Consider the following 13,017-nt stretch of genomic DNA (forward strand, 5'->3'; position numbering starts at 1 on the left):
GATTTTCCCTAGTGTTAATACATTGGGAAAGGCCTGAGAACCAGAATTATCATGTCTCTTAGCTTCCATGGGCTGGTTTCTGTTACTCTGCTTTGTCCTGAATGCTTAATTTTACGCTGACTACCTTCTGTCGGATTGTGCCTTACTGAATGTAATACTAGTATCTGGCTGTGTGTGTGTATAGCAAATTCATCTAAATACAGTTCTGCTAAAAAAAAAACAATAGGTAAAGTTTAAGTCAATTGCTTGGTACATTAGCTCCCTTCACATAGTTGTTTTTCACAATTAGTAGAAAAACAAACAGGCAAACAACAACAACAACAAAAACATTTTTTTTTTCAGACTGTAAAAGTTTCAGGTGTCTAGCACCTGATGGTTGAACTAGTAAGAGTTTGTGTGGGAACCCAGCAGCCAGACCTTTTGAAGAATTGGACCTGTGATTCTCTGAGCTCTGTCACAGTAACAAAGACAGCTCATTGGCTCTTCCCTTGGCTTTTTAGCAGCTTATCTGAGTAAGGCTTGATTTTTAATGTAGGCTTGATTTTTTTCAAAAGAATGACAGGAAGATAGGTAGCTCAGTTCCTTGTAGGTCTATGAGTTGTATGCACTTAGTGCTTCCCTTATTTACTCTGAAAATTTCAGTGTGAATTTTAGTTGAGTCCATTCATTTTGATGTTTCTGGAGTGACTGAAGCGACTGAAGTGAGAGGCTTTGGAATGTGACATGCAGATTCATGGTGTCTCTGGTGGAACTTGTGCGGATGTGTGAAATTAAAGATCATCTTGTTTCCTAGAGGTCAGTTTGCTTGTTGAGTTGGGACCTAAGAAAACTGTCTCTTAATTTACAAACTGAATGCCTTTCATATGAAAGGAAAAGTTAATTCTGTATCTAAAAAATGACAGAGCCCACAGTACTTTTTGGTACTAAAAATGAAAACCTGGGCTAGATTAAATAATTCTGTGGGGCCCTAAGCATGTTTTTTGCAGTAGGTAATACTGGGACTGGCTGGGATTCTGCATGCATGTGGTGACCATCGTAACATCTGACAATTACGACCTGATGAATTCCCTTCTCTTCAGATACTGATAAATAATCCTGGCAAACTTTGCTGCACTGGAAGTGACCCGTTATAAAAAGGAACACCTATGAGATAGGGAGAGAGTCTTTCTTGCTTAAAAAGAGCAGCTCTGTTTTGGTAAAATTGCTTGTTTTTTTGAGTGTTGCAGTGTCTTAATCTGTAAACCATTTAGTCATAGTGCTGTATAAAGTAGAGTATATGAAAAGCATGTTAGATGTTGGTAACAAACACCAACTGGAAAATTGGTGTGAATCTCTTTGCAGTCTATGTTTAACAGAAAAAGTGAAGTTGGTAGCTGATAAACCTTTTAAAGGTGAACAAGGAATTGATATTTTCTCTTGGATTTAATGGTGGGTTTTAAATTGTATCTTTAATGTAGGACTGAGAAATGTGTGTGATGAAGGTGGTATGTTTTTGTGTCAGAGGATTAGTCTTCATGTGGCAGCTATGTTTCAGAATCCTGACAATGTGTGCTGAAGACTGTTGTGCTGATGACTGCTGTGCTGTATCAAGGATGGGAGCTGATGTGTCATAATGGGATAGCAAATGGTTCTCCTTGCTAGGATTTTTCTTTTTAAGTCTGAAGACGAAAAGAGCTAAAGAAGTTTTGTTATTACTAAGCACCAACCTGCAACAGCAAGGTAGTGTTACCCTTTGTTAGTAGGGGCTGCGCCTTCGGGGAAATAAAGACTATCCCAAAAGAGAGTTAATGCAAAGTAGAACTGTCTTTGTTGATTGGAAGCCATCACATCATAAAATAATTGAAGTACCCATCTTACAGCTTTAGGCATTGTACCATGTAGCTGACATTCTGTTGTACCTAGAAAGTTTACACTTCCTTAGCAAAAGACTGAACATACCAGAAGCGTATTTTACAGTCCAAGTAAGAATCATTTATGTACCAGTAAAAGATGTAGTACTAAAATATATTGACATAATTTTCATCTTGTAGGTGACAGTGAGCTGCAGTGTTGTAAAGCATGCAGATAATAAATACTAGCTGGTCCAAATTGTTTTGTGTTGCATTGTGAAGAGGCTTTGCAAAATATTCTTGTATTAGGGCATGGGAAATGTTCTTCAACTGTGTAAAAACGTTTTAATAAATACAAAGAAGTAATTCTTCCTTGTGCAGCTGACTTTATTCTTGATCCTTATAAGACTCATAAAATAAGCCTCTTCTTCAGTAAGTATTTAATGCATGGATTAGACATGATATCTAGAAAAACACTCATTTACATGTACCTGCAAAATTTAATCCCTGTTTTATCTCCTCTACAAACTTATCCTTCTAAAATGTGCAGCTTTCAACTGATAGGCTGAAGTACTGATTTCATATTACCTCCCTGAATGACCACAGTGTTCCTTATTAAAACACACCTTTGATACGTGGGCAGCTGGGTCTCTCACTTTAAGTCCTCAGTTGATTTTGGCAGCAGTAAGGTGAAATGCGTTATTGCATGAGTAAAGTAAAAAGTATTACTACATGACATTGGTCTGCCGGCATTAGGCATTTTCATTCTAGTTTACAGAATATAAGTGCCAATTCTAGAAGATTAAAGAAAATTGGGAAAATTATTCACAATGTAAACAGAAGAGCTCAAATAGTGTTTACATTGTTTTACATTAACTTTTCTCTGGGAAAAAATGTGCATTTCTTCATGGATTTTTAAACACAAAGTGTGGATTAATAGACTTTGTTTTCTTTAGGAAAGGAAGAAATGTATTTGTGTATGTGGGTATTTAGTGTAACATTCCTATTAGAATCTTAATTGCTCTCATGTTTAGAAATGTAGGTTTTTTTGTTTGTTTGTTTGTTTTCCTTAAATCCATATTTAAATGCAACTCTCCCAGTTTTAGCTTTGGAAAGGTAAGGAGGTCTGATGCTTAGAGACTGCATGTGTGTAACAAATGATAATTGTTACCTAATACTTTTGTTCTTAATCAACTTTGTTCATAAAACTAATATTATCTGAAATTATCAGTCAAGTTTGCTTTTTGAGATTACTCTTTCATTGGGATTTATAGCTACCCGTGTCAACTCTTACTTGGAGATAATAAAAATTTAATTGACCTCTTCACTTTCAGTGTCCTTCCTGAAGAGAGGCGAGGTGTTCTTCCAGAGAAGGAGTGACATACTGATTTATATATTTATTGTTTGTCCTAATTATTCACAACAATTTAAATCATTAAATCAACTTCCTTACATATCGTTTGAGGGCCATTCTGAATGTTTGTCTGCCATAATCAGGCTTCTCTGTGTTATGAGCTAACTGAAGCCTCATGCCTTCTGCTTTGGTTTATATTTTATAGGCAGTGGAGATCAGTAACATATCCTCTGAATACAAAGAAATAAAGAAGCAGTTTGAGCAGACTATGAAAACCTACAACATCGTTAGAGTACAAAGGATTCAGAATCCATCACTCTGGAAAGTATTTCAGTGGTTAGTATTTGTTCTATCATCCTTAAGGGTAGGGGGTCTGCAAGAACTGGTGTCCTAAATCTACTTCCTAGGAAGTGAAAGAGGTTGCCACCGGTGCTTTAACTTGACTGGTATTTCCTTCTTAGGGACAGATTGAGGAGTGAAATTAAGTGACTAAGTCCTATCAGTCTAAGATGGACCAGAGAAAGCCATATGCCCAGGGAGAGCTTCCCTTTGCATGACTCCTTTGAAGGTGAAGGAGGGGGTGACAGAAATACAAGAATGACACAGAACTGTGATGAGGATATCAACAGTGGCATGGAATAGTATATTGTCAGAGGGGTTGAACAGAAACTGCCTGTTGCACATGCTTTTTGTCTGTTAGAAATGTTTATCCATTATAGTATACAAACTACTTGTTAAAAACACTTTTTTGTGCCCAAGAGGCAGTGGGAACACAGTGTAAGACAGAGGATTCCCTCTGAGTATCAGGAACCCCTCTGTGCTCTGTGGATGAAGGAGCACTGGCAGAGGTTGCCCAGAGAAGTTGTGGAGTCTCCTCAGACACAGACACAGAATCATCTAGGTTGGAAGATGTTGGAAAGGGAAACGGTCCCGAGTAACGATGCAACCTCGATCCAAGTATAATCGTCCTCCTTTTCATCTTTTGAATCCCCTGTTATAGTCCTTTCCCACATGGTATTCCCGAACTCCCACCATTCCGTAACAGGGAACAGCAAGGCAGTCTCTCTAAAATGTCCCCATCGTTGTCCTAACTTGATCAATTTGATCAGTTTCTTTTCTGTTGTCTCGATACCTCTCTTAGAGAGTATTTCAGCGAGCAACAATGCAGCAGCCTCCACTTCCATGGCTGCGCTTCCTCTGAGAGGTAGGGAGCGACCCTGACCTGTATCTGCCAAGCAGCACTCCTCTCAGCCGTTAATCTTCCCAGTCCCCTCCTCTAGCTGCTTACCGCAGTCTTGGGAGAACACAGTCGAGCTAGACTGTCTGGCGAGAAACCATCCTCTGCTACCAGATGTTGGAAAGGGAAACAGTCCCGAGTAGCGATGCAACCTCGATGCGAGTATAATCGTCCTCCTCTATTGCATGTTCTCACAGAGTATATATAGGCAACTAACTACAGCACACGCCGATAACAACTTACCATTGGTCTAGCTTCTCTGTACACTTGTCTCTAGCTTGTTTCCTCATTATCTCTAATACAAGGACGTGGGAAACAGTGCATAGCCACCTGCAAATTCCTTTCCCACAGGAAGAGACCTCCAAGATCACCGAGTCCAACCACTGACCTAATGCTAACAAGTCCTCCACTAAACTACATCACTAAGCCGTACATCTAAATGTCTTCTAAAGACCTCCAGGGATGGTGACTCAACCACTTCCCTGGGCAGCCCATTCCAATGCCTAACAACCCTTTTGGTAAAGAAGTTCTTCCTAACATCCAACCTAAAACTCCCCTGGTGCAATTTTAGCCCATTCCCCCTCATCATGACACCAGGCACGTGGGAGAATAGACCAACCCCCACCTCGCTACAGCCTCCTTTCAGGTACCTGTAGAGTACAATAAGGTCGCCCCTGAGCCTCCTCTTTTCCAGGCTGAACACTCCCAGCTCCCTCAGCCGCTCCTTGTAACACTTGTCCTCCAGACCCCTCACCAGGTTCATTGCCCTTCTCTGGACTTGCTCAAGCACCTCGATGTCCTTCTTGTAGCGAGGGGCCCAAAACTGAACACAGTACTCAAGGTGTGGCCTCACCAGAGCTGAGTACAGGGGGGACAATCACTTCCCTGGACCTGCTGGCCACACTGTTCCTTATACAAGTCAGGATGTTGTTGGCCTTCTTGGCCGCCTGAGCACACTGCTGGCTCATATTCAGCTGACTGTCAACCAATACTCCCAGGTACTTCTCTGATAGGCAGCTTTCTAACCACACATCTCCCAGCCTGTAGCTCTATTTGGGGTTGTTGTGCCCCACGTGCAGGACATGGTACTTGGCCTTATTGAACTTCATGCAGTTGGCCTTGGCCCATCGGTCCAGCCTATCCAGATCCTCCTGCAGAGCCTTCCTACCCTCAAGCATATATACAAACACACCTAACTTGGTGTTATCTACAAACCTACTGAGGGTGCACTTGATCCCCTCATACGGATCATCAAAAAAGATATTGAAGAGAACTGGCCCTAGTACTGAGCCCTGGTGGACTGGCCGCCAACTGGATTTGACTCCATTCATCACGACTCTTTGGGCCCAGCTACCCAGTCAGTTTCTAACCCAGCAAAGCATATGCCAGTCCAAGCCATGAGCAGCCAGTTTCTTCAGGAGAATGCTGTGGGGAACGGTGTCAAAAGCCTTACTGAAGTCAAGGTAGACCACATCCACAGCCTTTTCCCTCATCTACTAAGTGCGTCACTTTGTCATCAAGGAGATCATGTTCGTTAAGCAGGACATGCCTTTCATAAACCCATGCTGACTGGGCCTGATTGCCTAGTTGCCCTGCAAGTGCCACGTGATGACGCTCAAGATAATCTGCTCCATGAGCTTCCCTGGCACTGAAGGCAAACTAACAGTTTCCTGGGTCTACCCTCCAGCCCTTCTTGTAAATGGGTGTCACACTTGCTAGCCGCCAGTCAATGGGGACCTCCCCTGATAGCCAGGACTGCTGATAAATCATGGAAAGCAGCTTGGTCAGCTCTTCTGCCAGCTCTCTCAGTACCCTCAGGTGGATCCCATCCGGCCCCATCGACTTGCATACATCTAAGTGCTGTAACAGGTCGCCAACCATTTTCTCGTGGATTGTGAGGGCCACATTCTGCTCCCCATCCCCTTCCACCAGCTCAGGGTACTGGGTATCCAGAGAACAACTGGTCTTGCTGCTAAAGACTGAGGCAAAGAAGACATTAAGCACCTCAGCCTTTTCCTCATCTCTTGTCACTAAGTCTCCCCCCACATCGAGTAAAGGATGGAGATTCTCCTTAGTCCTCCTTTTCATGTTTATGTATTTATAAAATCATTTCCTGTTATCCTTAACAGCAGTAGCCAGACTGAGCTCCAGATGAGCTTTGGCCTTTCTAATTTTGTCCCTGCACAGCCTTACAACATCCTTATAGTCCTCCTGAGTGGCCCGCCCTCTTTTCCAAAGGTCATAAACCCTCTTTTTTTTTCCTAAGGTGTAGCCAAAGGTCTCTGTTCAGCCAGGCCGGTCTTCTGCGCCAGCTTGTCTTTGGGCATGTGGGGACAGACCACTCCTGAGCCATTACGATTTCCTTCTTGAAGAGTGCCCAGCCTTCCTGGACTCCTCTGCCCTTCAGGACTGCTTCCAAGGCACTCTGCCAACCAGTGACCAGAACAGCTCAAAGTCTCCCCTCCGGAAGTCCAAGACAGCAGTTTTACTGGTCCCCCTCCTGACTTCACCAAGAATAGAGAACTCTACCATTTTGTTGTCACTCTGCCCAAGATAGCTCCCAATCACCACATCTCCCTCCAGTTCTTCTCTGTGAACAGAAGGTCCAGCGGGGCACCTCCCTGGTAGGCTCACTAGCCAGCTGTGTCAGGAAACTATCTTCCAGATCCTCCTTGCAGATCTTCAAAAACCACCAGGACATGGTCCTAGGCAATCTGCTCTGGGTGGCCCTGCTGGAACAGGGGTTGGGCCAGATGGCATCCAGAGGGCCCTTCCCACCTCAACTCTTCTGTGTGATTCTGTGTGAAAAAAGAAGTGGGCAAGGGTAAGGGTGCTTAGGCCCCATTTTTTCCAGTCAGATTTTTTAAGGCTTCTTCAAGAGTTTGAGTACTTCTTAATGAAGTCAGTGTTCACTGAGAATGGTGCATCCTTATGCTTTAAGATAATGATCTCTGTTTTCCAAAGCTCTTCTCTGGTTTTCAACAACTGCATCAGTGATTGCAAAGTCTTGGTACTTGTGCCAAGACACATACCTGCAGATTGGAGCTGGCAGCAGGGACAGTGACCACGTTCAAGTGCATTTAGTAGCAGATTAAGTTGTTGCATAGAACAGTTGTCTAGTTAAAAACAAAAGCACGGATACATAATGTAAGTATTCTAGGACCATTTCATTACCATTTTCAGTGGTAATGAAGAAGAAAAATACTTCTCAAGTAAGTACTTTGACCTGTGAAGTAATTAAACCCAGGAAGTTATTGGTTAGTAATTCAATAAAACACTTCTATTTAGCAAAACTTAGGCACCTGAAAACATGTAATTTTGTTTACTTTTTATCCTCCTCCAATGAGACATTTAAACTAACCAGGCAGAGTTTGACACAGTTATGAAGTTCTTGATCAACGAATTGTATTCCATTGTTCTTATAACTTCACTAAGGCAGTTTTCAAGTTTGAAGTATTCTCCCCTCTACCTTGGTCTGTTAACTTTGTAGCCGATAACTTCCTGAAGAACGTTACTTCATTGTCCACTTCATCAGCTTCTGAAAATCTGTGGAAGGTCACGATGCTGTGTAGTAGTGATGGGAGATACTAGTTAAGTCACCCATTGTGATTCCTCTTTTGGTACTGCTCATAGCTCACCATCTGATGCTGGCCTTAAATTAATAAGGTCTTCAGTGGTGAAGGAAGGGTCAGTTTATCTCTTTCTGGTTCTTGTCTCCTCAGCAGAATTGCAGGGGCAGGAGCTCAGGGTGGTGGAGGGTTATGATGGAAGAGGTGATACAGGAAATGTCAGGTGCGTGCAGAAAGGTTGTCTCAGCATAGCCCTGTCCTCCTGCAGGATGACTGGCCCCATGTGCATGGCAGTTTCAGTCTACTGGAGGAGCAAAGAACAAGCTGCCTCTAGACTTTATTTACTGCTGGAGCATGGAGGCTCTGGGGTTAGTACAACCTCTGCTCTGCAGTGTTTGGGTGTGTATGTGGAAAGGGACAGGAGACATTGAAGCAGAACCAGTATGACCCTGCACAGGAGCAAAAGCTGTGGGGACTGTAGTAGTGTCAATGCTTGCTTAATTCTGTCAATGAATTGATCTAGAATTGCTGGGCACTGGTATCTGTAGATCATTCATCTTGCAATTTTTCATCATACTGCTAGTCTGTCTCATCTTCCAAGCTGAGAGGGGAGAAAGCAGACAGGAAATCTCATCCAGCTCATATTTACATGTACATCATGTACTTTTAATTATTTTTCTAAACCCTTTCTCAGTTTTCTTCCATGGCTCACGCTCTCCCATACTGCCTTTTTTCTGTTAGGAAAAAGGAGCAAATGAAGAAGGAAGCTGGAAAGAAGGAAGTAAACGAAAGGCTTCTGTTCCATGGAACCAAGGGTGCCCGCCTGGAAGACATCTGCATAAACAACTTTGACTGGAGAACTTGTGGAAGCAATGGAGCCAACTATGGAAAGGGTATGCAGGAAATGACTGAGTGTCAGACCTTAGAACCCCCTGATTTTGAAGTCTTTAAAGATGAAGACCCCCACCCCCCCCCCACGCCGACGAGAAAAAAAGGAAAAAAGAGGAATTGGTGTTAGCATCTTCCTTCTCTCTGGGGAGGACAAGAATTTGCTTTGTGCAGGGGTATGATTTATCACAAGGTGTTGAGGGGAATTTGAAAAAGCCCCTGTAGCTGGAGGTGGGATCTTCTAAACATTCAAGGTCATGATTTGGACTTGCCAGAGAAATAGCTGCTACACATGGCAGGGAACAAGAAGGTGCGCATTCCCTCAGTATGATCATGGAGGGTCTTTGTGTTTTCTTGTCTATCCCTCTAATAACAACACACTTTCCTGTAGAGTTTTTATGCTGTGTTTGGTTTTTCTTTATAATTATTCCTATAATAGCAAATTCCAAATAGAAGTTCTGAGGTGAAACCCTTTCTCTTGTAAAATAAGTAAATGTACAGTATTGTGTAAACTGAGTAAGAGGAGACCTGAAAGTTGGGTCAAATGCCTCCTGAAAAAGGAAGTGATGCTCTATTTTCACTGTCGTTTTATACACATCCCTTATAACCATGTTTTTTTTACCTTTTTCTAGGAAGTTACTTTGCTAGAGATGCTTCATATTCCCATGAATACTGTCAGTCTGCAGTGAAACCAAACATCATGTTCATGGCTCGTGTATTGGTTGGAGATTATGTTCGAGGCAGGGCAGACTACGTTCGTCCCCCAACAAGGTCTGCTGACGGACTTTGGTTTTATGACAGTTGTGTGGACAACGAGTTAAATCCCTCCATTTTTGTTATCTTTGAAAAAAATCAAATTTACCCAGAATATCTGATAGAATATAAGGAGGCAGAAAAAAAATGTATTATATCTTGAAGTGATCAGAGCTGTTTGTATCCCTCATGTTATCTTCCAAATTGCAGGTGTTCTCATATTTCTTTTTAATACAACATTTTTGAGTGTTAATCCAAAGAATTTTTGTGTTGAGGAGGGCTGGCAAAGCAGATGTTATATCTGTTGAGACTAATTTCCTTGTCTTCTCCCCCTTCTCTCCCAAATGAAGCATAGACATTTGGATAACCATATCAGAAAAATCAGAATCATGGGACAGGAAATTGAATGCTACAACTTATGCGGATAAATAATTGTAAACACATTTTCTTGGAAATAGAGTAGAGAGGATTTCTCTTTATAAACAGGTTTGGTTAAGACAGCATGGTAGTTTTTAAGCTCTCTGTTTTTTGGCAGTTCTCAAGATTCTAACAGCATTTTGCAATGCTGAAGGCTTTGTAGAGACTTGAAAATTCTTTTCCGTGCAGAATATGACTGCACTTGATCCTCTTGTCTATCACGAATCTAAACAAGTCAGTGTATATAAGAATGACTTGACTTAGTTTTCAAAGTGCTGTTTGTTAATACCAGTACTAGATTCAAGTTCAAAATGGTAAAACAAAGAACGAAAAGTTTAGTTTAATTTCATGTCATAAATTCTCAATTGGAGAAGTTTCATCTGTACAACAGCAGCTGCTGTTTTGATCAGGAAATTGCCGGATCAAATTCTTTTGGCAGATTTGCAGTAACTTGCTCTGTGACCTATACAGAAATACATCTGAAGTAAAACTATGAAAGTCACAATCTGTGAATAAGCTAAACTAAAATTTGGTGGTTTGGCTACAGCTAATGGTTGTACGTACATAAAGGCTGTGTGACAGGCAGCTAGGCTTCCAAGTGAATGTGGCCATGTACTTTCTCACTGTGAACACTTGCTTAGCAAATGCTGTAGAACCAGAGAAACATCTTAAGAAATGTTGATCTTTTCAGTCCTACTTGTATATGTTAATTTTCATTTTTCCCAAAATAAAAAATAATTGGAAGAGACCAGTTATTTTATCTTGAGGCCACCAGTGGTAGAACTATTGGCCTAAGGTATTTCATATATGTGTTTTGTTGCACACAGTGCATTCATTTGAGAATTCACTGTCAAGTGTAGTTCCTCTTAGTACTTCAAGCACAGTGATCCTGGATACTGATTTGTTTGGTCTATTTTTTGGTAATTTTTCTTTTGTCTTTGTCAGTGTGGTACAACCATACTAACAGTAGTTAAACTCTTTTAATTAAGTTAGATGTTTTTTCTCATCCCAAAAGGATAATGTCATATAGAGATTCTACTGAATTTTACTAATGAATTCCTAAGTAAATTGAAGACCTTCTGTAGAAAGATATCTTATTCTGGCAGTGTAGCTATTGAGAGAGAAACTGTTGCTGAGGCTAAAGAAAGACTAATGGTTCATTTAAGATAAGCTTTACAATAACATGAATAGCTTCCTAGTAATTTGCATCTTGAACACAAGTCTGTCAATCCTGTGTACTACTCAAATTCTCAAAGTTACCCAGAGAATGGGAAAATATATAAAACTAGTATATCTTATTAGAATGACTGTTTTAGAACTAAATGAAAACATACCAATAATGCACTAAATGGGAAGGTTTTACCTATATTCAAAGTCTCTCACTTTTGGTTTGCCTGTAGAGTTCCTAAATCACTGGGTTTTGGCATGTTTGCAAATAGAATGTGTTTTCAGTCACTTTTCACCTTGTTAGTGTACAGTTTGTCTCTATGTGTAAAAGGATGGCAAAATTCAACACACCTAGTAAACTATCTACTTAATACATATGCTTACTGTCTTCCTTTCATCTGTGTTTCTAAACTGGGCAACTGTGTGGATGTAGTTTTGCATTTTAGTGTAGATGCTCAGCACCAAGAAGCCACTTGCTCACTCTCCCCAGGTGGGATGGGGAAAGAGAATTGGAAAGGTAGAAGTTCAAGAACTCATGGGCTGAGATAAGGACAATTTACTAGGTAAAGCAAAAGCTGCACGTGAAGCAAAGCAAAATAAGGAATTCATTCTCTACTTCCACCAGCTAGCAAAAGTTCAGCCATTTCCAGGGAAGCAGGGCTCATCACACAGAGCAGTTCCTTGGGAAGAGAAACACCATCACCCCAAACATCCCCCCTTCCTCCTTGTCTATCCCAGTTTTAGTTGCTACGCATGATGCCATATGTTACGGAATATCTTTTTGTTCAGTGTGGGTCACCTCTCCTGGCTGTGCCCCCTCCCAGCTCCTGATGCACACCCAGACTCCTTGCTGGCAGGGCAGCATGAAAAGTAGAAAAGTCCTTGGCTCTTTAAAAACACTTAAAAACATTGGTGTGTTATCACCACTATTTCCATTAAAAATCCTAAACATAGCATCATGCAAGTTTCTGCAAAGAAAATTAACTCTATCCCAGACAAAATCACAGTAACTGAGTATATTTATGTAAATTAACTTTGTATCTAAGATGTCCTTGATATTAAGTACTATGGTAGTTTGGTTAGACTCCATGTAATTAACAGCTGCTATGAGCAGCTGTTTAAAGTCAAAACAAAACAAAACAAACAAACAAACAAAAAACAACCAATAAGGCAAAATAGTAGCAGAAGTGTTTTTAAAATGTGGGAAAAATGTTCAGGTATTGACTTATTCTAAGGATGTATTGGAATACCTAGATGAGAAACTTTCAAAGAATTGAACTAAACACTTGCAAGACACTGTGCTGCACTTCCCTCCCTCTCCGCACGACCCTCCATAATCTGCAAGACAGGCAAGTATATGGAGAATGAAGTGAAATGCTGACAAAGTCAGTCCAAACTACAAAATCTAGAAGGACAAGGGAAGAAACTGGAACTCCAGTGCTGTGTTTCACATTGTCAAAATTGCACTTCCATAGTGTGGCACGAAATGGGAAATGTGCTGTGTAGGGCTAAAATTCTCTGGTGCACAGGATGCTGGCTATTTAATGGAGGGTGGGGGAGCAGACTGTAGATGGGAGCTGCTCGGAGGAAAGAGGACAAAAACTTCTGTGTGGGTAACTGAGCTGAAGAGAGAAGAAAGCTACAAGAACAGGCACCCAGTAATCCTTTGACCTTTGAGCTTGTTAAAAGACCTAGTGTGGAAGAAGACAGGAAAAATGCTTCATGAAACATCTGGGTAGCCACAGTGCTGAATTATGTTTCCAGTTGTTGCTGCACCAAGCAAGCTTCAAGGTAAGACCAAAT

General features: G+C 41.3%; 1 protein-coding gene across 1 annotated transcript in view; it reads left to right on the top strand.

The window, feature by feature from the left end:
- The window catches only part of LOC118155534 (zinc finger CCCH-type antiviral protein 1-like), a 29,113-nt gene extending 17,526 nt beyond the window's left edge, over window positions 1-11,587 (top strand). The window contains 3 exon segments of the mRNA XM_035308859.1: window positions 3,389-3,519; window positions 8,731-8,882; window positions 9,510-11,587. Coding sequence (XP_035164750.1) covers window positions 3,389-3,519; window positions 8,731-8,882; window positions 9,510-9,793 — 567 coding nt within the window. The 3' untranslated portion in view covers window positions 9,794-11,587.
- Window positions 11,588-13,017: the final 1,430 nt, after the last annotated feature.

The sequence above is a fragment of the Oxyura jamaicensis genome, chromosome 1, assembly GCF_011077185.1.
Source record: "Oxyura jamaicensis isolate SHBP4307 breed ruddy duck chromosome 1, BPBGC_Ojam_1.0, whole genome shotgun sequence".
NCBI classification, from domain to species: Eukaryota; Metazoa; Chordata; class Aves; order Anseriformes; family Anatidae; genus Oxyura; species Oxyura jamaicensis.